The following is a 26,484-nucleotide window of genomic DNA, read 5'->3' as shown; positions in this document are numbered from 1 at the left end:
CTTGCCTACGCTTAGTGAAAGCATGAAGCAGTCTGCAAACGTCTGGCCAGCTCATCTTGTGTCTAAGAGCATCTGTAGGCATGCAAAACCAGATCTTGACAGAGAAAGTCTCCTTGTAGTTTACTTACACTAAAGCTCCACAGTATAAATTTCACAGATAACTATTTTTAATCAGGCAGCTCCTGTAATGTGTTCTTTTGTGTGCTTAGTTGAAATTATCCCCTAGTAATTAGCTAGATCGATAGTGTAATGTTGGCCATGCTTTGCCCTGTTGAATAGTGGATTTCTTAAGGACAATATTTCAGTTATGTGACAAAGTTTATAGCGTGTCTAGACTGGGTTTTAAACTGATCATAATTTCACTTGACTTAGAATGACTGTATTTAGAATAATTTATGGGACCACTTCTGAATTCCTATTTGAGAAACTTCAGTATTGCTAAATGATTTTATTTTGTGCAAACAACCCAGTTACTGTAAGCAACATGTAAATACTGAAAGACATATAATTTTATTTTTATGACTTGGTCTTTTGTTCAGTATATTTTTCCATTCCTGAGTTGTTTATATTTGTGGATTGGAGTGAAAACTTTTGGAATTTTTGCTTGACAAGTTGTCTTTGCATCCTTACCGCCCCCTCCCAGTGATAAATGTTTTAAGCTTAATTATTTCAGAAAACTACAGTTCCATTAGATTTCTGAAAAACTGTAGTTTACATGTTGTTAAAATTACTTGTTCCTAGCACAGAATACAAATCTGTTTGCTTTTTTCTTTCAGGAACAGCATTTTTACTTAGATGTGTATTTAAGAACAGTCCTAGAATAATTCATATGTATTAAGTTTCACAATCTGTCATTTCAGGCTGGATTCATGCTGTGCTCACATCTCAGGATTGTATGGCTTTTGGAGGAAACTTTTTGCACAACCTCAACATTGGCATGCAGCTCAGGTTAGTCTCAGCTCTTCCTGTACTTGTTCCCCAGTAAGTAGGATATTCTTTTCATAGAGATTTTTCTTCTGCACTTAACCAGGATCAAAGTGGTACAGGCTCTCTAACAGACTATAGTGGCATTTTCAGTTAGAATGTATCAAGCACGTTCTCTTGTCTTACTTCTGCAAAGTTTGTTTCAAAAGCAAAATGCAAAATGATGGCTGTGCAAGAATTTAAGTGACTAAAAGGAGGAAAAAAAAAAAGAAAAAAATTCTACTTTGGAGATTAGTATAAGTGAGTAAAACAAAACTGAGCAAGCCCAGGTGTGCGACACCGAGTTGAAATGAGCATCCTCAAGTCAGCATTGCTCTAAGGGCAGCTGTATTTAGTTTTTGTCCAAGATGTAGAGCTGTCTTCTAAACATATTGTTTTTATTTATTACAGTGGAATCCCGATAAAATTCCATCTGTTAAAAGATCACACATTGGGTTTGTATCCTAGTTTTATGAAGTCCAACTTTATTCTTAGAAGTGCCGCAGTCAAACTTGATAAGGTCAGAGCCTGAATGAGACCAGAGTTCAATCTTGTCTGTGGTCTTGTTGGGGTTTTAACTATGTGGTACTTGACTTCTTTTATTTATCATGGCCATGGTTATTTTATTTCATTTTATTTTGGACATTGTGTCAATTTGAATGATTACATAGTTGAATAATGAATTTGATAATTAAAGCATTCATGTTTTGTAATATTTGCATTTATTCAGGTGTTATGAAATGGAGAAGAGGCTAAAAACCCCGGATCTTTTCAAATTTCCTTTCTTTGAAGCCATCTGTTGGTTTGTGGCCAAAAACTTACTGGAAACATTGAAAGGTAATGCACGTTTTATTTTAATAGATGCACATATACCTGCTCTTATAATTCTTTTTCTCTTAAGTGATAATGGACCATGGCATCAGTTTTTTTCTCCCAGGCTTCTTTCATATAATTTAAGATCTTTGAATATCCTTTGATAGCCTTTACTTTGAGCAAGTAGTTCTATGAAATGATCCCCCTAACTTATATCTGTGAGTTTCTTCTTGGTGGCTTCACAGCCAAACAGAGAAGTTTTCTTGCGCTTCTACAATTTTCTTTGGCCTTTCCAGTCACAGTGCCTGCTGTCCTCTGCTGCTGGCTGTGGAAGGAAAGATGTCTGTGAGGGCTTTTGTCGGAAAGATGTGTACCAGTTCCTATGGGCTGTGTTAAATCACTTACATCAGTGTTTATCCAAGAGGTGTCTCAACAGCCTTCAGCTCTTAACAGCTGCTGTTCTTCTCCAAACTTCCTCACCCATTCCTTAATTGCTGTAATTGTACCATGTATATTTGTGTTTGAGAGAGTGCCTATCTGACTTCACCTTTTTTTGCTCAAGTATCTTGCCCTCTGCCTGCTCTGTTTAATCTTAATAATGCAATGTATTTCAAAGGACAGATGTCAACCTTCAGAAGAGGCTGCTGAATTCAATTTCTGTTTTGGAATAGATCAGAATTCCATGTAACTGTTTCTAATGTGAAAACAGTACAAGTTATTGAAAATTATCTCTTCTTCTTTCAGCAAATTAAAACATTGAACAGCCCTTGATTCCTGAATGAGTATTTGAAGTCTTGCAGTGACCCCAGAGCAGCTCAGAAATTTTACCAAACAGAGCAAACTTACAGAAAACTTCTCCTTCCAAAAAGAGTATTTTTATCCTGAAAGCTTGCTTTGATTTCTCTCATTCATCCATATTTAATGCTTACAAACTCGTCAGAAGCCATAGGAACTGTGTTCCTGCTGGAAAAGCACACATATGTTTCTGTAAGATCTAGCTAACTATAAGCTGTGTCTGTTCACCCCACTCTTCCCTCTCCTTTTTTTATCCCATGACTCCTTGAGTCCATAGGCTATGAGCCTCTTGTGTCTTAGGGAAGGGCTGTGAAACTTATTCTCATGTTATGTTTAATCATTGGTTTAGCAGATGTTTTGTCACTGAACAGCATTATGACCTATAAACATCACAAAAAATAAAACCTGATGTTTCCATGGCTGAGGTGAAGTTTATATTGGATTTTGGCATCAAGACTCATGTGAATTAGGTGTTTGCTAGTCAGAATCCATTGTTTTATGAATAAAGGATGATGCCAGTTCAGTTTGTGGGGTAATGGTGATGTCCAGCTGTTAGCAGTACATTTTATGAAATTCAGGTCAGTGAGCAAAATCAGCACAACATGTCTTTCTGCTTCGTTTTATAGAATGGTAACAGGGTCACAAACATTTTGAATTTGACTTTTTGTTGCCAGAAAGTGTTTCATGATAAGTATTATTGCATTCACCTAAATATTTTTCTTAATTCTTGGGGTTTCAAAATAGGCAATGTGTGCTATAGTTCATGTATGCTGTACTCATTAATTTGAATTACTTTTAATTTATGCAGTTGTTTCTATTGCATCTAGAAGATTCAGCCTGTGGTACTGCATTGTATTCTTAAAATTTTATCAGCTAAGTCAGCTAATGGGCAGGAAGATTGCTGCTGCCAGTACCTCTCATACCCTATGATAAGTATGAGGCCTTGGAGAGAAGAACAGCTGTTTACTCACAGAACCTTCCTTTTTCTGCCAGCTTCCTAATATATAATCCATAAGAATGGTGTTTTATTAGTGTGTTCTTTTAAGGGGATAAAATGAGCCAAATGGTTCTAGTGTTGATCCATTTGCTATTGACAAGTGGAAATATTTGTCAGGAACATGAGGAGAGGTTTTAATCTACTTTTGACTGTTTATAGAGGATTTATTTTTTCCCTTCTTTTTTTTACCCCTATGAAGCAAAAGAGAGAATGAAAAAGAGTTGCAATCAGTTGGGAACGCCAACTTCCCTAAGAAGAGAAGGTTCTGAAGCCGAGTGGTTTCCACCCCCTGTCCCTTTGATTTTGGGAGTAAAAATGATGTAAACCTGGTGAGGGAGAACTGTGATAATTGGAAGGGTGACAAAAAATGTTTGGGAAGTGGAAGTATGCTAGTGTGAGCCATTTGCATATGTATGGAGATAAGCAGTGCAAATTCAAATTTAGAGATACATCCCACATCCTGCTGGTCCCCTTTGACTAAAATATTTCTCAATGAAATAAATTTCTTCAAATATGTTTTTTTTTTTTTGTTCTGTATTTTAGATCTGGATTCCTATTCCCTAAATGACCTTTAGTATTTTGTAAACTAACCCTAATTAATACAAGAATAAGTTTAAAAAAGGAAGTTTTAGGTAGAATCACTCTGGGGTTGGATTTGGTTTTTCATGGTCATTCTTGTTACAGTATGCACATAAATGCAGCATGCCGTGTTTCATTTGCTTGAACAATTTTTCCTTTACCGTGCTGTTGCACAATGGCAACTTTCTTTGCTGAAGGGTAGGTATCTTTCTATTTTCTCTCTTGATGTGTTTCTAAATTGGTTTCTGTATCCTTTTTAGAACTGAGGGAAGATGGTTTCCAGCCTCCAAGCTATTTAGTGCAAGGAGTGAAGGCTTTACTTACTGCTTTAAAATTATGGATGAAAAAAGAAGTACGTATAAGTGATTTTGTTTGCTATTTTGGTGAGCTCTGTTTTGATTTAAAACTAAGTGAAGATCTATGCCCTTTTAAAGTTTAAGATTATTTTTATCTGTTTGTTAATGAGTACTGAAAAAGTCTACAGAAAGTATATACTGCCAATTTGGGGAAGAATCATAATGAAAATTTTATATTCCATGATTAGTCACTGAACAACACTATGACCTATAAACTTCATAAAAAATAAAAACTGATGTTTCCATTGCTAGGGTGAAGTTTATATTGGATTTTGGCATCAAGACTCATCAACACTTACATTCCAATAATCATGATTCCATGATTATTCCAAGTCTATTAGGCCATTTAATAAGCTCAAGTATTATAGCTGATTGAGGTAGAACCTTGCTTTTCCTCAGGATAGGAGAAGAATGCCAGAGGATAAGGTGATAAGGTGGGGAATTTTCTAAGAAATGTGTTAATACAGTCAATTAATCCTCATCTGAAGCAGTGGAGGGATGGAATACCATAGCATTTTTCATTTTCCATTCATGTCAGTGGTGTGGAAAGCACATTTCAGCTACACCTGCTGAAGAGTCAGTTTAGATTCAGATTGAGGAATATTAACTTCAGTTGAAAACTCTCCTTGCTCAACATTGGTTGACTCTTGTAAAATCATAAGTATGCCATCAGTGCTGGCTTTGCTGGTGCTCTTTTCTCCAGGAAAGCTTGTTTTGGCACAGAGCTGGGTCTGGCCTAACTCCATGTGTTTTTTCATGTGCCTGTGCTAATAAACCCTCTTGGAAGCAGTGCTCCTGGGAAGTGCTGTTCATTGACAGGCAGTTTGGTTCTGACTGAGGGTATTAATTCTGCTTTGTTGCTGCTTGTGATACTGCCTTGTTGCAAGCCAGACTTGAACTGGCTCTTTGAGATCTCTCTGCTCTTTCTGCCCACAAATTCTACTTGTAAGAGAACTTGCCATGCAACATGTATGTATGATATTATATATGATAATTGCACAATGCTGCATCCAACAGTATGAGCTCTGTGGAACTGAACATGAGGTGCAAATGCAGAAGTGGTTTTTATGTGTGGAATGTGCTGGGGTCCAGCCTGTGTAGCATTACTGATCCCAGATGAAACTCTGCTGGCCCCCTGAGTTGGTTCTCCAGTGTCTCTTGGTCTCTGCTGTTCTGCATGAAGGCTTGTTAGCGAGCAATGTCTCAGTGTTTATGGGATGTTGGGCCTAAGCTCTTGAACCATGTGCGAATCCAAGCCATCTTTGCTTCTGTGGCATGGATAATAAGCAAGCCAAGTGATTAGGCTACTGAACTGAGATCCGACACAGCCTATATAAATCCTTACTTTGATTTGAAATTGGATTAGCATTCCTTTTTTCTAGATTGCTGTGGTGTAGTATTGTAGCGTTTGTGTACTGTCTAGTAGGTCATTGAGTGTTTTGATTCATGTGGAATGTGGTACATTCTCTCGTTCTCTGTGGAAGAAAAATCAATTGCACTTGCAGCATTCTGAATGCTTATTAATGAGACCTTTGAGTATTCCTAAACCACTGGATGAACAGACACAGCCATTGTGAGGGAAGTGCAGAGCATCAGTGATTGAGCCACAGTGTTGTCTGCTGTCATGTTTCATACCTTACATCCATCTTCTCTGGCTGCTGCTTCCTCCTTGAGCCAGTCCTGCTGTGCAGCAGACCATGTGTGTGATAGGTTTGGAGTTGTGGGCAGGTGAGGACAGGAGGAGCCTTGTGCATTGCAGTTTGAGCTGCTCATGCTGAGGATTTCAGACAGTTCCTGAAAAATGGCAAATACATGCTCCTCAAATGAGAACCCCTCTCATGAGCTTTCACATTTGTGTCATGGAGCATGTCTTTTCAACAAAGGTGAATTTTCTTAGAGAATTGTTTTGTGCCATTTTCTAGAGAATTTCAAACTCATCTTCTTTTGAGACAGTGAATGGTCCTAAAATGACCAATAACTTGATGGAAAATTTATACAGTTTACTGACAGAGCTGCTGTTTTCTCCAGGGTGAATGTGTAGAGGTGTGATACACTCAAAGAATGAACAATGGTAAATAATAGCAGCTGATCTAATCTTCCCTGTAGAATTAGGGGCACTGAAATGAATAATCATATAATGATTATATGTTGGTGTTGGGTTTTTTTGGGAGGGGGAGAAAGCATTTGTTTTAATGACTGAGAGGAAGCCAGGTTCAATGAAATGCACATACAGTATTGAATTGCTTCTAGCAATCATTTTGCTGCTGAATCTCATTTTTGAAATGTGGGTAGCTGAAAGTCTTTGGGATGTTTTTCCATTTAAGTGGTTGATTACAGGAATTCAAGGCAACCATTCTAGCCTGTATGTTAAGTGATGTTTTATCTGTTTAATTCTAAATAAAAGTGTTCTAAATGGACATCTAAACTACATACAAAATATTTTTGCTGGGTCTAACTATAGAGTGTTTGGACTTCTGTTGTGTGTGTATATATATAAAATCTGTCTCTGATATAGTTTCAGAGGATTAAAGGGAACATAGACTCTTACAACTTTCTGTATTTTTTATAAGGGTTTTTTTTTCTGAGTTGCATTTTCCAACCTGCTAGATTTTAAATAACCTAAGAAGGTAATTTTTAAGAATTGGGTGTCAGGAAGATGTCTAAAAGTCTGCATCTTGCTTACTCATGATTATTCTTGAGATTAAGTTTTTGTCTGGGTGAAATTCCCTTAGTCTTATGGTGTTTTTAAAGTCATGACTCTAATGAATGTCAAAGTATTGCTCTATACTGACCATGGTAAAGGGATAAAGGTGATTACTGTACTGAGGAAAAAAAAAAATAAAGTGGTTGTCAGTATGGCTTTCTGTTACCTTTTCTTTGGAATCTTGGAGACACTGAGGAATATCTGCTGGCTACAAAAGCTTGGACTGGAAGCTACTGCATGTGTAGATCAGTCCTGGCAGTTTGAGATCATTATTACAGAAATGAATCTGGTTCTTATTTTACTTTTATTTTTTTCCCTTGTAGTTTTGTTTATTTTGTATTATTTCTGCTTTTATCTGGAAAAAAACCCCAAAACTAAGTATCTTTTTTTTCTCCCTTTGCACACAGCTTGTAACAGAACATGCCTTTGAAATTCCAGACAACATTAGGCCTGGGCATCTCATCAAAGAGCTCTCTAAAGTGATTCGTTCTGTAGAGGTAAGAACAGAGGCAGCCCTACATAAGTCTTCAGAAAATAAATCTTTGAATCAGGCAACTCCATCAAAGTTATGCTTCTGGATGATCATATTCACTTTTTAATTTTTTACCATTCATTTAATAATAGAATATCAAGAGGAAAACTGTTTGGAATACTAAGCTATGGGTGTTTCAGATAAAGAAAATGGACAGTATTATTATTTATTATTATTATAATTAAGTACTTTTGTTGATTTTTAGATTTTAATGGTGAAATTATTTGTAGGTTAGCATTTCTAAAATGTAGTTACTTATAACAACTTAAAATTATTATTAATGTGTTATTAAAGACTTTAATTTGATATTCTGTGCTTATTCCATTCTCCTGTCTACTTGTTGGTTAGTTCTGGTCCAGTTGTCATCTCTTTTGCTCACTCCTTTGTTTTATGGCTCTGTGTAATACTCACTGGGGGAGGATTTCCTTTTTTTTTTTTTTTCTTGCTTTCCCATACCAGTGTTTTGCTCCTTTATTCTTCAGTGGTTATTGATTCTTGAAAAATTCTCACATTTCCATGTGAAGAGAATGGGTCTGAGGGGATGTGTTCTGTTGTGTACAATACATGTCTACCCTGTGCTGCCTTCCTGAATAAAACCATGTGTTTTGGTGGCACTGCTCTTGTGGGATAGCATAAAATCCTTAAATGAAAAAAGGTGCAGTAGAACTAAACTTTGTACATCAAATCCAAATGAAACATGTAGCTATTTTCTAAAATGTCTAACAATTTTCCTTACATAATTTACATTTAATTAGATGAATAAGAAGCAGTACTTAAATATGTGGATTTATTCCTCTGAGACTATTCTGAAAAGTGCTTTTAATTACAGGAGGAAAACAGCAAATTAGTTAAAACTCAGGGAATTCTTGGTGTGTCTCCAAGTTCACGATCTTCACATGAAACAGCTTCCCCTCACCACTCCAGGCGAAGGGTGAGGAAGCTGCGAGACCATGCTACCAAAACTCCTTCTAATCTGGACATCCTGGAACTTCACACTAGGGAGGTACTGAAAAGGCTGGAGATGTCACCATGGGAAGAGGCAAGTATTGAGTTGTGTGCAAGGAAAACCAAAACCAGAGTAGTTTTCTAGTCTCTGTTGAAAAGAAAATGGTTTTAAGATGCGTAAGAATACAGACCAGAACTCTTTGTCATATGAGATATGGATAGATTGTTTCAGAGTTTATGTCAAATGTAAATTGCTTTGAGCTAAGAACATTCTGCTTAAGGCAAGTTACTTTCCATTATTGATATTTTGCTGTCCTTTAAATCAGTTCTGAGATATTAATATCAGGGAGCACGTGCCCAACCCAGGAGTTGCTGTAGCAGTTCCAAGCCCAGCTTCTGGCTTGTCTTAGTGTATTGGTATTTCTCCAAAGGAAACATAAAAGGAGTATTCTAGGAAAGTTGTATTTGTTTCAGGTGCTTCAGGAGAGTATAGATGATTAAAGGAAGGAGAAGGTGCAGTCATCTTCTGAAGTTCTTTACATCCAAACATGTTTTGTCTGAGCTTTTTTCAGTTGGTTATCTGTGTGGTAACCATCCTAGTAGTGAATTTAATCTTTTATGGAATGCAGAAAAAATAATTGAGTTGATAGGAAGAAATAATAAGCAAAATTGCTTTTACTTCTTTAGGATATCACAAGCTCAAAACTGAATGGGAGGTTTAACAAGCCCTCTTCTACAGTACCTGAATGGAGAACAAAAGACAATGATCTTCGCCTTCTGCTGTCAAATGGAAGAATAATTAGGTATAAAGGATTGCTTGTGAACACTTTTTCCTGGTCATTATGGTCTGGATTATGCCAATTGTTAATATTTCTATTTGTAGAGCTCTTAAGTTCTTACCAGTAAGAGTCTGTTTAGGAATACAGAAGGAGTGTCTGTGTCTGCTGTCCCCTAGTGGAGCCACAGTTAGGAAGTGAAGAGGAAGGGATTCTTTGCATATTCCTTTGTTGCAGCATTTCGTTCACTTGCTCAGTGGGGTGTGTACTGAAGGGAATGCTTCAAAGTAGAAAAAGTTGTTTGTATCTATTTATAAGAGTGCTTCTCATTAAAAGTATTCTGGTGTTAAACTTCGTGTCTTTATGGAAATGACAGTTGTATAGGAAGTAAGTGGGAATACCTACAATTCAGAATGAAGAGATGAGCATAAGAGAATATTACTGTAACATCTTGAGAGTGTGTTGTAAATAATGGAAGGAAAATGGTTGCTTCAGGTTTTTAAGAGTAAAAACTGACTTCTTTCTTTTTTTTTTTTTGTGAGAAGAGATGAGAGGCGTCCATTTACAGATCGAAGTCTTTACACAGCAGACAGTGAAGATGAAGATGACAGGACAAGGTCAAAAAAGACAGCTGTGAAGGTAGAAGAGCAGCCCTCAGGATTTGAGGGAGAAGGGAATGCAGATGCCCAGAAACCACTGAACAGTAAGATTGTCTCAAAGTCCAGTTGAACATTTTGATGGTCTCAATGAGGGTCTAACTACCATTTGTAGTATTTCAGTCTCACTTTATCCTCACATATAGAGGATAAAGAAATAAATCAGAGCAGTAGTATTAGAAGTTACACAAAACATTTCTTAAATATTTGTCTATTGGAAAAGCTAACAGGATACAGATGAAAAGTAAAACTCACCTTTTTATGTTAGTGCTGTCTTCAATGCTATGGAGAGCATTTTTCTCAGTGGAGATTTCATTGCTGTTCTGGATGAGCATTTGTTACTCTAGGTCTGCTTCATAATGTAAGAATGCTGATTGGACTTTGCTTTTAAAACCAAAATATGCCTCATTGTGAAAAGCTCATCACATCATTTCACTGTAGAGAATGAAATGTCATAATACATAGCCAATTTTAAACCTGGCAATTTCATAGTTGATAATACAATTCTGTATGTTGTACTAATGAATTGCTTTATTCCATACAAGTGAAAAGACATAATTTAACATCAGTAAAATCGTATACATTCGACCTTTGTAATCCGCAAGGTTAGGAAAGAACTTAGGTTATCTGTAAAACACTTTCATTCCACTTTCCAGTGCTTTAAACCACCCTTCACTGGGAACTAATCTTTAGTGGTTTTTGGTAGCCTCCTGCCAAGTGTTCAGCAGTGATGATCACACAGTATATTAGTAAAGTATCAATATTGAATGCCTGTTGCCAATGCCTGTTTTTAATAGCTCCTGCCTGTGTGCAGATAGAACTAGTCCTTGACATAGCTGTTCAGCTCCCTGCTTGATTATAAGTCACATCCATTCACAGTAGAGCTTAAAAGGGCTCAGAAAGTGTCTTTTACAAAACTGAAGTCAACACTTAAAAGATGATAAGACTCACTGGAGACTTCCAGTTCTGAGTATCCTGCACAACAGACCATACCATTTGACTCTGCTGTCAGCCTGAATAAAATATTTAATTATTTTCATTAACAAGACAAACTATAATCCCTGTTGAGTGTGCTTCCATATGTCACAGAGGACAGTATTAAAAAACCTGCCCATGAGAGAAGTCTCTCTTGGGTATTCTTGAAACAGGGCAAACAGCTTGTTGAATGAAGGCTTACTGTAGTGGTTTTCAACTTCCAAAATTAAACTTAGTAAATCAAACTAAATTTTGCACTTGAATCAAAGATTAAATCATACAGAGAAATGGTAACTTTTCTTCAAAATTATTGCTCTTATTTGATACAGAATGATTATGGCAGTGAGTATCCAAATGCATTAAATTTACTTAGAACTAGAAGTGAATGTTGAGGTTGTTCTTCCAAAAATTGAGTGCTCAGGACTAATCCTAATATTTTTAATTGAATATTGAGTGTCTTCAGACTTCCCTGAATGTGTGTTATGTGTGATTATTTTACCTTAACTGAGACTCTAGAGAGAGAGGGGAAAGGCATTGTCTGCAGAGAATTCTGGCAGAGGAACTACCTGTTCCTAGAACAGCTGCCAGCTTTGGTTGTTCTTACTGGGATTGAGGCCAAGAGGAATGTCCACAGACAGATGCTTTTAAACAGATCAAACTCTATCTAGCTTTGTGTGTCATGCCAAGATCCAGGTTTTAAATGGTGACCCAGTGTTAGCAGAGGGACAGAGATCAAGTGCTGCCCTTAATTGAGCAAGATACTTGATGTGAAAGAAGGGAAAGTGGTTTGAGATCTTTCTTACTTCACAGTGTCTTAGCTTGATCTCACAGATAATGACTACTCTCACTCACCCAATTTGGGGAATATTCCTCCTTGTCTCTGGAGGCATACAGAGCAATGTAGTTTCTTGGAAAAGATAGTAGTCTAAAGGAAAGTTCTTTTGATCTCTAAAATTATGTTTTCTGTATTGTTCGTGCTCTTCCTTATCCTAGAATCTTATTTGCCTTTTTGAAATGAGCCAAAGGCATGAGTTATAGTCAGAAATCCCTTGGGTTGCTGTGAGCTGCAGTAATTAAAAGCATTAATTTATCGTTATATGTTGAGCATTACTTTATGTAGCTTAATTTCCTATACAGTGGTGTTGCTCATTGAATGTGCTTGGATATTCCTCATGGCTCTTTCTAATACTCTCTTAAGTTTAGTTAGTCTTCTCTGGCTTTTGGTCCCAGCTGTTTACTCACTTTCTGATGACAAATCTCATGTTAGCTTCCTTCTGACTCTAAAAGTAGTTATCACTGTGCAGTGTTTAGAAATCAATAATATCCCTTCAAATATATTTGATGCCTAATTGTGATCTTTGCCACAGTCTTCATTAGGAGCAAACCTCAACTAGAATTGTAGTGTATACATAGTTACAGGTACATCCTTTATGCTTGCATAATTATAGTTAGGAAGAATTGTGTTCTTTTATCTGATTTCATGTAAAACTATGCTGAAAACAAACCAACATTTCAGTTTTACTTGTCTTCATTCTAAAGTTAGTTTCTGATTTGTTCAGCTTTGCTTTCAGCATTGTTTTGTATGAAACTATAAATACTTTTAAAGTCATGTTTCTTTCTTTAGACCCTATTTTCTTGACACACAGTCATTATTTTTTTTACCCTATTTTGCTTTTCTCCAAAAAACTTACACTACCTGAACTGCACATTGTCATCTTTAACGAATTTGTACTTAATCAAAATTTTTGCCAGCAGCCCTGACCCAGGTATACATACAGCTCATTCCTGGCCTTGAGCCCTGGAATCCAAACACTTAGCAATGTGTTTCCTGCTTGTGGTTCCTTGGGACAAATGCAGTCTTTTAAGGGTACATGCTGGTGAAAACTGCTCTGACTCCAGCCTCTACAAAAAAACCCCAGACACTGCCCAAGTGCCATCTCTGAAGTGGGTAGCCTTTGGGAAAGAAGAAATATAAACTGTTTTTTCCTGTCTTCATCTGCTCAATTGCTTGAGGAGTCTGTTGGTCAGCAGTAGAAAACTCACTGTCATCCTAAGGAAACTTGTGAACCAGATCAATGTGTGCATTTGCCTTTGTTTACAGACTGTTAAAAACAAAATATGTGTTTCTTGGGTTTTGCTTCAAAAATAATTGTTAAATATTAACATAGTTAATGTTGTGTCTTATATTTTAATCCTTCTCTCTGCAGTGTTCTTTGAAAGTGTGAAATCAGAACTCAGGAATGGATCCTCAGAGTACTCTGATATTTCTGATTCAGAAGAATCTGAGCCTGATTGCACTACACAGGTACATATAAAAAAGTCTCAGAAATTAATGAAGCAATTAAATATAATTTTGCTTGCATACTTCATATTTGTCTGGTCAAAGTTTGTGTTAAAGCAGCAATAAAAACATTTGTAGTTCTTGTTCAGATTGATATCAAACAATGTGCTGCTTCATTCTTCATTTATTCTAGTGATGAGAAAAAAAGATAAGATATGCTATCTTGCCAAATTTCATCTTCTTTGTCATTGAGGTGGGGTTGGCAGAGGATGAGCCCTGCTCTGGACCAAGCAAGGTCTGAGGGAAGTCAGGTCCTAGTTGCTTTATTTATTTCTTTAATAACAAGTCTAAATTTCATCATTCAAATTATGAGTGTCTACCACACAGTTTCCTTTTAGAGCACGGTTATAGGAAACAATCTTACAGGTATTCAGTTTTATAAGCAACCTGAAGTGGCTAAATCCTTTTCAGGGATTTTAGACTGTTGGAAATAGATGGGAGTCCTCCATTTGAGGGTCTAGATTATGGTGATTTCTTCAGAATTAAATAAAGTATAAATGCACACATATATGTAGATATTTACAAACATATTTTTTAATACAACTTCTAGAATTTAGAGATGTGTGCATGTGTCTATAAATACTTTAATTATTTTTTCATTTGCAAATTGGGTTTGTACTTAGTAATTTAAATTTTTATTGGTTAGCAGTAAGGTGAAGTGGTTACCTGACATTTTTATTTCATGCATCTGGAAGGCTAATGCCTTGGTCTTTCTTTCAGTTGTCAGCCTATTATATGACTTTACAAGAAGTCTTCATATTCCTACTTCTTCCATGGTGGTCAAGATTTTTTTTTTTTTGATACTTGCTGTCTTTGATACTTGCTGTCTTTGATCATTACCTAATCTAAATGTTGGAGTAAGTGATAGGAACCTTCATGGTGTGATTTCTTCTGGTTTCCTAAACTGCATTGCCAGCAGCTTTGGCTCAGGTTTCCTTTTCTAAGACACAGAATCAGTGGTTGCTCAGAAGTGATATATTTCATCTTTGCAGGAGAATATAGCCAGTTTTGTGTGACTTCGTAAATGAGTGAATGTTTTATATTTGTGCTGTACTTACTCTCTTAGTTTTTTCCATATTCTCCTGCTTTTTAATTTTAGGAAGCTGCTCGTGTGAATGAAACTGTTATATAAAAATACTTCTTGGTAATAAAATGCACTTCATTCATTCCAGTTCTGTTTTTGATGGTGGGGATAATAATGGTGTCAGTCCTTAAGAATTATGAATGTTCTGATCTTATGTTTTCAAAACCTCTGTTGAGTGTCACATATATTCCTTGGCTTGAGAAAAAAAAATTGTGATGTTCTCTGTACTTGTTGAAAATAGATTAGTCTGAATTACCAAGATGGAACATATGTACTGTAGCCCTTGCTTCATGTAAAGGCATATTGAGTCACATATGGTTGCTCCACCTTTGAGAAGCTCCTGCCCATACAAGCTGTAATCTCAGCAGGAGCTGAAAAGCTCTTTCATTCATGAAATGAGGCTGTGCCTCTGTAAGAGAGGCAGCAGCTGTTGTGTCTCTGTTCCTGCTGTCCTCTGGATTTACCTGAGAGCATCTGTCATTCATCACAGATAGTTCTGTTGGAAGTTACATTTTGTGAGAGCAGGAACCAGAAGCAGTTTTGTGGGGCAGAATGTGTCCTCCTGTTAAGTATAATAGGCATCAGTTCTGTCTGCTGCTTGGAACCATACTTCTGTATTTTTACCCTGTACTTTGAATATTGAAGATAAGAATAATTAATGCTCTCATGAAAGAGAATGCAGTGATTTGTGTATGGTGTAATATGTGAGGTGCTTTGTAAAAAATGGATTTTGGAGATGCCTTCTGTATCGTGGAACATGTACTTATCAGTATTGCAAAATTTGAATGTGTAGGATCTCAGCTGCTATATTCAGATTAGCTGCGTTCTAGATACTGTAAGTATAAAAACAGTTGGACCTTGAAGCTTTTGAATTCTTCACTTAGCATAAATTTAGGTAGTGCTGCCTTGTGAAGGCTGACCTAGAACAGAGGCTAGACAGAGCTAAAGGAATAAAGTAGGTGTTTATTGAAATGCCTCAATGGATCCACCTTGGGCAGCACAAGAGCCCAGCCAGGGCTACACCCAAGATGAACCCAAAATGGTCACAAAATGGTCAGCCAGTCACGAGGTCTCACACTTTGATAAGTTCTGGTCTGTTTGCATATTGGAGTTAATTGTCCAATTATTGATTTAGCTTAGGCAGTGCCATCCTTCTTGTTTTTCTCTCTTCAGTCCACATTGTTTATGCTTTTGGACCTGGAATTTGGATCATTTGTCCTTGGTCCCAAGCTAGGAAAGGAATTGTTTTGTCTCCCTACTCTGTGAAGAGAGCTCACCAACCCTTAATATGAAGCTCAGAACTACACACTAAAGTAGTACAGAATCTGAAAAATATTAAAACTGAACCCTAAGGCATCAGTAGAGTCTCCACTTAGGAGGTCTGGTGACCATTCTGCATACTGTTTCCTCTTGTTTCAGCAGAAGGATTCCTCCACAGAGGAGTCAGAAAGCTCAGGTGATGAAGAGAAGCAGGAAGTAACATCAAATTTCAAAGAGGAATCTAAGGTCACAAGAGACCTTTGTCAAAATACCCAGAAGCCATCCAGAAATGAAACTCCCAGTAAAAAGTAAGCACATTGTGAGCATTTTTTATGAACTGTTAGATCTTTTAGCATGTATTTATGGATAGCAATGTAAAAATCAGTCCTTCAGAGGTTTCTGTTTTGAACTGCTCACTACTCCCTTGATTTTCCTAGGGAATGTCCTACCTCGACAAGTACAGAAGAAGAAGCTATTCAGGGCATGCTTTCTATGGCAGGATTGCACTATACTACATGTTTACCAGGTCATACTCAAAGCACAGACTGCACAAATAAAAGAGCCTCTCTTCAGGAACACAGAAGCTACCCCAGGAGTCGGCATAAAGACAGACAGCCATCTCAGAGCCACAAACCCATGGAATGTGGTAGGTGTCTGAACTGAGGAACTGCTGCTCCCTGCTTTTGGGACACTACTCAGAATAGTCACTTAAAGTTACATTTTTAGATTTGTAGTTATTAGATTAGTAGCTTTTAAATCAATCAGGCTGACATTTAAAAAGGTGTCTTCTGTGGGTTTGCATTGTTGTTTTTTTCTATAAAAAGTATTACTTCTGAAAACTGGAGCAAACTTAGCTTATTATCAGAATACCCCTTCTAAATATTTCCATCTAAAAGTTTTGTGGTATACTTACAAGAATGGGAAAGTTGTGGCCAGAGTGAAAGTATTAAAATTTAAACTTGTTGAACTTCTCTTTAGGTAGGTCTGTGAAGGAGGAGGAAGGAGACTTGGGAACTTCAGCATGGACGAGACACCTGAATGAAGCTTCGAGGATTACCCCTCAGGTAAAGCAATACTTAGAACATATTGAACACATTTTTATAGGAGAAGAGATCATGAAATTTTAAGTACAGAAGGCATGGTGGACTGGTCTTTAAACACTGTGTATCTGACAGATACTTCTGGTAACCGGGTTATTTTTGTCATGGATTTTTTCACTGTTGTTGTTTTGGGTTTTTTTCTTTCAAATTCTTTTTTCTCATAGTGCCTAATTTAAGGTGCTCAGGGCAATATCTTGAAAAATAAAAAATACTGTATTAAAAATGTGTGAATTTATATTAATTCTAACTGGGGAAGCACTTTGTTTATTCATTGTTATTCCCAACTAGAACATCAGAACACATGGAGCATGTTGATAGTGTCTATAGTAAAAATACTTGCTTAGGAAATTGGTACTGCTAAACTGATAGCTTTCAACAGCTAGCAGGTAGGAATATTTTTGTTTTCTGATGTCCAAATGGAGTCCAGCAAGGAATGAAAGGTTTTGTGCCTTACACTCTGACAATCTGAGCTTTTCTATACTGTGAATTTTTTTAGTATTTCTGAACTTCTCTGTATTAGAAGTATTAAAATAGTTAATTTGAACAACTAAAGCTGCAAAATTACAGCCATTAACACTGTTTTTAACTGTGTGCTTTGTGGTGTTTGCTTTGTAAGAATATTTGACTGCATGGTACTCCTTTGCGGTTTGTAATTCCCAATTTAGCATTTATTCTTTCATCAGCTGAATTTTGAAAACAAATCACCTCTTAAAGTAGTCCGTGATTATGGTATGGCTTGTTATAGTGGCTGGTTTAATCAAGAACAATTGCATTTGTTTTGGTCACTGCAAACTGAAAACAAGAAGTAGAGGAATTGAGTACATTAGTATGTGTACTTAAACTGTAGCATTGCCCTTAGGTGCATGTGGAAAAGCTTGCAAAAAACTGTGTTACCTTTAAGAAGTATCTATTCTAAAAGAAATGATGGACTCCTAAAATGGCCAGATTCTGGTGGAACTGCTGAAATACCTATTTCAAAGTCACAGTAGTATAATTGGAAAAAGCAGAGTGAACCTGTAGCCAGAAGCCACTAACTTGTACATCTTTTCTTCTCATTTCCATACTAGGATGCAAATAAAACTCAAAAATATATCAAGAAGGAGGGTGCATCAGAAGCCAGTTTTAAGGTTCAGGAAAACAGAAGCATAGTCCACAGCAACAGCTTGAGTTTTCAGCATGGCAAATACCCACGAGACTCCAGCCTGATGCAAGCAGAGTGTCAGCTGAGTGATGGCAGCCTTAGCCCTGACAGGCCCTATGGGGAAACGTCCTTGTCTGTACCACTGCACCCGACGAAGAGGCCAGCATCAAATCCACCCCCCATCAGCAACCAGGCAACAAAAGGTAATGCCAGAGCGGGCATGGGGGAGGGAAGTAAAATACTAAATGCAGAAACTGAGTAAAGGGCAGGATTAGACCTTGAGGGAAAATACAAAGTGAGCATGCTGTGGACACTCAGATTTTGGCACAGAATATGAAGAGGTTGGAATTAAGAGAGGTCTAACTGGCCTGAATCAGATTAGCTTATTGAAATGAAGGTTTAGAAACTCTTAACACTTCAGAAATAGTCTGATGAGCATACTATGTAGGTTTTAGTTTCTAGTTTATATTCTGTAGTTTACTCAAGAAGAACTTGAATAAAATTCCAGAAGCTCAGTTGAAGTTCTCCCCTACTACATCCTAGAGTGGAAACATTTGTAAATATTTTTGTAAATTTGTAAATATTAAAAGTCTTAGCTGGTCCATATATATAAGCATTTAAGTAGCTTACTGGTATCAGAATGACCATTTGTGTCAGGCTTCATACAGAGCTGATAGTAATAGTACACTCATTTTATTTATGATAAATAGTTCCTGGGGGTGTTCTTTTTAACTATTCTGGTTCCCTGTTTGTTTTTCAAACTGATTCCGGTGAAAATTTTGCTCACTTCACCTTGAAAGCTGGGTTTCACCATTGTTGTACAGCGATTAAAATTTATCCTGAAATTCCTGACTGAAGTCCTTGCTTGGGTTTTTCAGGCAAACGTCCAAAGAAAGGAATGGCAACTGCTAAACAGCGCCTTGGGAAGATCCTGAAGCTGAACCGGAATGGCCATGCACGCTTCTTTGTTTAATGTAGCTGCTACCTGTACTACTGCTGTCTTTCCTACAGACCAGTATTGAGGGCAACAGAGCCTGGAGCTGCTGTTATTCCTCTGCTTGAAGCAGACTTGCATGTACCATAGAAAACACTGCCTGATGAACAAAAGAAAGAAAGAAAAAGAAAAAAAAAAAAAAGGAAAAACAAAAAAAAACCCACACAAAAAAACCCAACCCAATGCTGCATTTTCACTGTGCCACACCTGCTCAGCAATAACCATACGGGAACGGGGAAATCTTCAGAGAGACATGGACTGTGAGAAATAGTCTCTCATCAGGGCTTGAATATCATTTGTTGCTGGTAGTTTCTGACCTAAATTAATGAGGGGAAGATGATGAAGGTGGTTTATCAATAATTTATTTCTGATAGATTTTTCACAACTTTAAAATTCATTTAAGAAACTATTTATTTGGAAGACTTTTTCTGTGGGGGGTTATTAATTTAGATTTAATAATGTGAAAGTTTTAAATTGTTTTGATAATGTGTGTTTGGTGCAGTGGAGAGCCACATTAATTGTGATTAGTCTGGACTCCTAAATTTGATATTCAGGTTATAGTCTTAAATAGGGGTGAGATGCATTATTAATTATTTTTTAAATTAAGGCATAAGGAATCTTATTATTTTTTTCCTGCTTTTTGTAAGCTATTGGCTGGGCTTCTGTTGACTTGCAAGTTGCGTATTCTCTGCCAGCTTGATTATTTTTTGACCTGTCCTTTTTAATATCAGATTTATTTATTTAATGGACTAGAAGAGACTCCTAAAGACAGAAGAATTTTCTTATGTTGGTCCAGTAGCTAACTTGTTTTAAAATACACCTCTTTCCTCCAAATCTGAGTTCATATTTTCCTCCTGATGATCTGTCTGTGATGATTTTCTTGTGTAAAAAGACTCCCTGAAATTGTATTTGTACTAGTTATTTAACAGTTGGTACAAAGGAGGAAGACCCAATACATCTTTTGGAGGAACGGGGGCATCAGTTAAGATAAATGTTTCTTCAGAACAGTTGCTCTCAAGTAACTCATAAGATACACATTGCAGTTAAAAGATTTGGCATTTTCCTTAATGTAGCATGGAAGAAGCATTAAAGTGTTGTTATTGTACTTTAAACACATTTTACTGAGGAGTCATGAAAGCAGGAGAATGTGTGTTGCTTTCAAAGCTGGGCAAGACAACAAATGAGAAGTCTTAACTGGTCCATATATATAAGCATTTAAGTAGCTTACTGGTATCAGAATGACCATTTGTGTCAGGCTTCATACAGAGCTGATAGCAAATGCCAATTCTGAAGTATTGTAAATAATTTTGATTTAAAATTTGTATTTTTCTGTAATATAAAATTAAATATTTAACTTTTAAGGGTTGGGGATGAAGGCAGAAAGGGGGAATACTTTTACTTGATTCTGGAAAAAGGGCATTTTGCAGGGTCCAGCCAAAATGTAAATGTCAATATGCTAATGACAACAATATTGTTGGTTGGGGTTTATGGTTTGTTTTTTTTTTTTGATTGGTAAGAGTAAAAATACTCCTGCATAGCTGTCCAAGCTATCAAATTGATTTTAATTTTCCACACCAATTTTTCCTTCCTCCATATCCTATACTGGAATAATTTTCTCTTGTTGTTTAAAAACAAAGTCACTTTTATTTTCCGGAATATTTGTGCAGAATTATTTTTATTTAGGCTAGACTATGAATGAGTTTAGAAATTTGTGGAAATAGTTCTGATGTCAGGTGTTCTTTATTGCTGCAGGGTCAGAACCAGTTAGCAGCACTATGTTATCCTGTTTCTAAATGGAGAAACATCAAAATATAGTGCCACTGCAAAAAAAGTCAGGTAGCTTTCATAGCTTTACTTTGTCTGGAGCTTGGAAATTATAGTTTAGGAGTGTTTTTTGCAGCCCTGCTTTTATATTATGATGACTTAACTTCTTCTGTGACTTGTATAGGTGAATTTTTAAACTATTTTTTGTTTGCTAATTAATGTTTCACAAAACCAAGTTTTTAGTCTTTTAATTTTTTTTAATTTAACACAAGTTATCAACCTTTAGAATATTGGGAATGGAGGTAGTCAAGGATTTGTAAAAAGCAGAAGATAAGCTAAGTAGTATTCTACAGGTGCTGAAAATGACTATAAGGACTTGCTGTTCTCAGGTGCTATGTTTTCTAGATGGAAATAGTTAAAAGAGAATATTTTAACTATCTTCTAATATGTTCTCACCAAAGTAAGTAAAAGTATGTTGTCAATATTAGTTAAAATTATATACCCATATAAATTTTCTCTTCATTTAAACTTGAGCAAATGGGTTTAATGCCTGCCAGGCTTTGGAAACTGTTTCAGCTTTAGCATATTGAACCAAACTGTTTCCTTCCTGCTGGCTGTGCAATTTCTAATGATAGAAAATTCCAGTTTAGGGCAGCAGTCAGATTCAGAGCAGAATAAAGAATGAATTCTCTCTCCTTAAAGACAGATTTTTGTCTGAAGTAAAAGTATGCCAGAATAGAATCTGGAGTAAGGAATTTTCAAATACAGAGTATGCTTTCCTTGTACATGTGATTGGTTTATACAGAGTCTCTTTTCTGACCATCCACACTATTTATCTGTATCTTACAGTTGAAATATAGATATGGCTGGACCCATATATATTATTTCTTCTTGGTTTTATCCTTTCTATTGTTCTAATTTTCTAACTTTTTTTTTCTGAGTGGCTCTCCACTGTCATGAATTTATGTCATAGTCTCTTCACAGGCTGTCAACAGGCAGAGGTTCATTCCCATTTTCTTCAAATATCCATGCTTCCAGCAGAAGTTAAATCTGATGTTCCAACTCAGAACAAATAATTCAAAAGAAATTGCCATGTTGAGCAGTATTAAAAAAAAAAAAAAGCAAAAACAACAAACAAGAAAAAAGAAATCTCCTGGTAGCTCATGAAGAGGATGTGGTGACCTCACTTGTTTTGTGTACTTGTATGTAGAGATATATTTATTGTATTCTAGCTGAAATCACTTCTGCACCAGTCTTTCTGTAGATGGACTGAACCTTGTGTTGTTGTAGTGGAGAGAAAAAGCCCAATTTTTTTCCTTGCTGTCTCACTTGGGGTGGAAGAGGGAGGGAGTAGGGAACACTGGCTGGACAACAGCAAATGACACCTGCTATGGTAACTTTTTTCAAGGGTAATATTTTTTGAAAAGTCAGAGAACTTGCATTTGGCATAAAACTCATTTTTTAAAAAAATTGTTTTTGTAGGCAGAATAGGAAATGAAATATTGTAGGGGTTTTCCCACTCTCTTAAGTTCTCACATTCCTACAATTGCAGAAAAAGAAACAAACATGAAAATGGAAAGACCACCTAGAAACTATATCCAAGATTCTTCCAGCAACTTTCCCTTTTCTTTTCCTATTATACTTGCTAATAAACCCTGGCTACAGGGTAGCCTTTGTTGACCTCTGAGGTAGATTACCTATGCAACCTATAATACTCTACATGAATTCATTCTTAAAGAGAATTTTGGAAGGGTTAGATATTGAGAGTTAAAATTGTTGTTTTCTGATCACATGGGGGGGTTTGGGGTTTTGATTTTTTGTTTTTAATTTTTGGTGGTTGAAGTGCTTGTGTTACCTTTGGTAGAGATGTAAGAGAGCACAGTGTCACGGCCACATTTTAGACACTTTGGCTTTGCTTAAGGCATAAGCTGCCTTCACTCAAGAGACCATAAAGTTGCAAGTGTTGAAAATTTTTGCAGGATTTCAAAGCCAGAGCTGGTGGGAATCTTGCCTACCCCTTTTTTGGTAGCTGTGGAGCCTAAGCAGAGCTAGAATGACCCAGTGGCTTTGCCCTCTTCAGGCTCCACGTGCCCACCTATCCCTTCACACTCCCACCACGACCCCCAAGCCTTGTGTCTTTCCAGAGTGTCATTCACAGAATACTTCCAGACCATTAAAAGCTGTTGGTAGTTCTGGGGCTGAGTGAGCCCAGCACTACTCTTTGACAGAAGAAATACAAATGGAACCAAGGGCCTTACTGTTTATTGTTAAACAAGATGAAAAGCTGCAACATCCATTTTTCCAAAAAATAAACCCAACAAAAAACCACCCTGGTAACCCTCTTTGTGGGAGAGTATGAATGATAAGTCATGCAGTGGATGGGAAATGAAAGTAGCACTGATAAGGAGATGCATGTTCTTCATAGGCTGCATTTCTGTTTGGAAAAAAAAGGACTTTTTCTACTTTTAATATAAATTAAGCCATAAGAGTTTCATGCTGTGGGAAGGGAATGAAAGGGATCACTTTAAGAGATTATATTGATATGTATTGTCACTTCTGCTGGGAAATGTCTATTGCTGCCAATGCTTTGGTGAATCTTTTTTTTAAAAAAAACAAACATGGAATTTGAAAAAAAAAAACCAAACAAAAAACGGGGCTAGTTCTTGGCTATATTTACTAGTTTTGTAGTAATGTTTTGCTGGCCCATTTGTCTTTTCCTCCTTTTTCTACTCTCATAGTCTAATTTCTATCTTTCCTTCTTAATGTTTCTGAAAATGTTAGCTTGTCTGTTCAGTAGGGGTCGGTGTATGTGTGTCTTCCTTTTTACAGAAACGCACTACTGTGTTAAGTATTTGGCTGGGAAATGGGATGCTGCAGCTTTAAGAGCATTTTTTTCAATTCATAACAGTATTTCCCATCCTCTTTTGCCTGCAGGCAGGGAAAGTGTATGTACAGTATTTATTTTGTTTTGATTTTACTTTAAATTTGTAAGTTTCTATAAGTAGTTCACATTGATTATTCTAGGGGAGGACAAGTGGCTTTGTTTAAATTTGTATTTGATATTCATAGTTTCCACTTTCTGTACTTTAAAATACTGAAATTAAAAAATTGTATGCTTATGTTTTGATTTTAGCACTGGAAAGTGTTTAATTTCTTCAGACTTCTGCTCATTTCCTTCAGTGTAAATACAGTAAAATGTACAGAGTATCATCAGGAGAAAAAATGCTTTTCTAGGTCCCTTCTCTGTGCCCTTTGCTTGTTACATTTTAAAGAAGAAATCTGGTGGAGAAATGTGAGGGAATATTCTCATACCATTTAAAAAAATTTTTCAAAGTGCAAATTTCATTTCAATCCAAGTATATTATATGGCAACTAAATGCATTTTGTGAAGATGTGTATATTCTTTTTGAATCCTAATATAAAAGGAGGTGGAAGTGTTTGTGATTCATCATATTATCAGATCTAGATTTGTAAGAAGGGTGTCAAATGGTATTTTTGTATTCTTGCTCTTGGTTTTTGTTCAGGTTTGTCTCATGCTACTGATGACTGACTCAGCTCTTGATTTATTGGTTGGTTTGGTTTTTTCTTTTTCCTTGAAGTGTGTGCAGTTTCTGCAAGAAGAGCTTTCTCTTTCACACTTACATATGCTTAGCCATACTTGCTTTTGTCCTGGAGGACTTCCCTGCTGCTTTTTCCCTCCAGACATCATCATCTGGTTTGCAGCTGCCCATTTTGGCTCCTGTGGCAGTGCAGTGTTTGCATGTGGGTGCTTCCCTGGGGTGGTGCAAGTGTGGCTGCCCCAGCCTGCAGCTTGGTGTGCAGCCTTTTCCTGTGCCCCACTGACCTGCTGCAGTGCCCTGCTGAGGGTCAGTCAGGGCAGCCTCAGGTGAATGATGCACCAGTGGCACTGGAAGAATCAGATGGCAGAAGGGTTTGAGATCAGCATCCTGTTCAGCTGCTCAGGTTTGCTCCTTAGCCTGGCTTCTGGCTTACAGAGAATTTCTGGGTGACTCTAATGATAGGAGATCTGAATTGTGCCAGGTGCTTTACAGAAAAAGAACAAGAATGCTGAGCTCATCAAACCATGTACTGCCTAATGGGACAGTTGAAAACCAATGACAAACTGAGTTGTGTGGCCTAAAGTTTAAAACATGATAGAGTTGCAGATTTGGGGAGCAGAAACTTCTCTGCTGTTTCAAAAACAAATTTCATTTGGGTGGAGGGAAAAATAGAGTCAAGTACAGGGGTTGATGATGAAATATTTATACTCCAGATATCTGTTCCCATTGAATTTTGACATGCCTTTACATCTTTTCAATTAAAGTGTTAAAACTGATTTTAAATCTGGTTAGCCCAAGATTTGCCAAAGATCTGAAAGAGCTGTTTGTCTGTCAGAGCAACTGCATATTTTGGAAAAGTCTTAATCACTGTGATTGAATAGCAATGCTACAGCCTATGCATTTCCATCAAATACTCATCTGGATTTGTCACCCTCAGCTCACTGCTCAGACCAATGTTTTGGTCTTCAAGTGATAGACTTAAGAGAGCTCCTTAGTGGGCCACAAATACAAGCTCCATATCCATATGAAAACCTAAAGAAGGAACTTTACTATTTGCCCTTTTGTTTTTTGCCAGCTACACTTCAGAGATTTTTTTTTCCTGTCTCAGCTATTTAGTGAGACAGGATAATACACTGGAAAACGTGAAATATCTCAAGTGCTGCTTTAAATGCTGCTGGACAGCCTTCAGCAGCTGGAGCCATATTTTCATTAAAAGTCAGATCTTCTGCCTTTCTGTTTGTAGAGAATGGAGAAATAATTACCTGGATTGTTCTTTCCTGAGGGACATAAGGGTTTTAAAGATTTCAAGGCTACCAAATCCAGCAAAAGAATTGAATTTCTAAAGTCAGGGAATGAAGAAGATACCCATCTTGGTATCTGAAGACCAAAGTACTGATTTTGGTCTTTAATCAATAGTATTCTGCTGTGTTTGAGGTGAAGTACCCACTGGTAAAGTGCCTACAGACTGGCTTTCCATTTCTGTACATTTAGTGAAGTTCAGCTCTCTCCAGAGGGTTTGTCCTGACCTGCTTAAGCTGTGAAGCTTTTGTGGTGGTGGCTCATGAGGTAACATGTTCAACCAAACCTTTTCTGGTTCATTTTGTTTAGGTGGACGCTTGGATTCATGATGGAAACATGACTAATAGCATGAATATGGTAAAGTCAATCATGCTGAGTGTTAGTTTCTGTAGAAACTTAGCTTTTTCTTTATATAGAAGTATTTGTCCTGGGAGCCCTTGCAATTACACTTTTAGTGCTGGTAAGTAATGTCAGGTGTCTCAAGCCAAAAGTTAATGAGGACTGAAACTAAAACCAGAATGTTATTGTTACTCCTGATACAACCAGGATTGTTGAACTCCTTGGTTTCTACAATGGCAGTGACTGAAGTTTTTACCTGCAGAAAAAACAGCTGGTGGTCAAGACAGTGAATAAAATCTGTCAGTGCCAGAGCTTGTAGTATACCACCTAACAGCTGGCTAATAGCACAGTTTGCTCTGTCTAGACTAAGGTCTGATTTCTCAAAAGCCAATTATATTCAGTCTTTAGAATGACTACTGCAATTTTTCAAAGAATTGTGTTTGGCTTAATAGATCTATTTATCTGTACTGCTTCTGCTGTATTTGCTTTGGTCTTGGAAAAAATACTCTAC

General features: G+C 36.9%; 1 protein-coding gene across 2 annotated transcripts in view; it reads left to right on the top strand.

The window, feature by feature from the left end:
- Positions 1–23,907, top strand: part of KDM7A (lysine demethylase 7A) — a 61,460-nt gene extending 37,553 nt beyond the window's left edge. The window contains exons 8-20 of one of the 2 annotated variants that reach the window (XM_054514843.1): positions 861–948; positions 1,694–1,800; positions 4,408–4,499; positions 7,615–7,704; positions 8,569–8,778; positions 9,372–9,487; positions 10,006–10,163; positions 13,299–13,396; positions 15,939–16,084; positions 16,214–16,426; positions 16,759–16,840; positions 17,944–18,220; positions 18,896–23,907. In XM_054514843.1, coding sequence (XP_054370818.1) covers positions 861–948; positions 1,694–1,800; positions 4,408–4,499; positions 7,615–7,704; positions 8,569–8,778; positions 9,372–9,487; positions 10,006–10,163; positions 13,299–13,396; positions 15,939–16,084; positions 16,214–16,426; positions 16,759–16,840; positions 17,944–18,220; positions 18,896–18,990 — 1,772 coding nt within the window. In that variant the 3' untranslated portion in view covers positions 18,991–23,907. Of the gene's footprint in view, positions 1–860; positions 949–1,693; positions 1,801–4,407; positions 4,500–7,614; positions 7,705–8,568; positions 8,779–9,371; positions 9,488–10,005; positions 10,164–13,298; positions 13,397–15,935; positions 16,085–16,213; positions 16,427–16,758; positions 16,841–17,943; positions 18,221–18,895 lie in introns of both variants that reach the window. The other variant, XM_054514842.1, reaches the window with a different exon arrangement.
- The last annotated feature ends 2,577 nt before the right edge of the window (positions 23,908–26,484 follow it).

Source organism: Molothrus ater, chromosome 5 (assembly GCF_012460135.2).
Source record: "Molothrus ater isolate BHLD 08-10-18 breed brown headed cowbird chromosome 5, BPBGC_Mater_1.1, whole genome shotgun sequence".
In the NCBI taxonomy this organism is placed as follows: domain Eukaryota; kingdom Metazoa; phylum Chordata; class Aves; order Passeriformes; family Icteridae; genus Molothrus; species Molothrus ater.
This window is presented reverse-complemented; position numbering and strand designations above follow the sequence as displayed.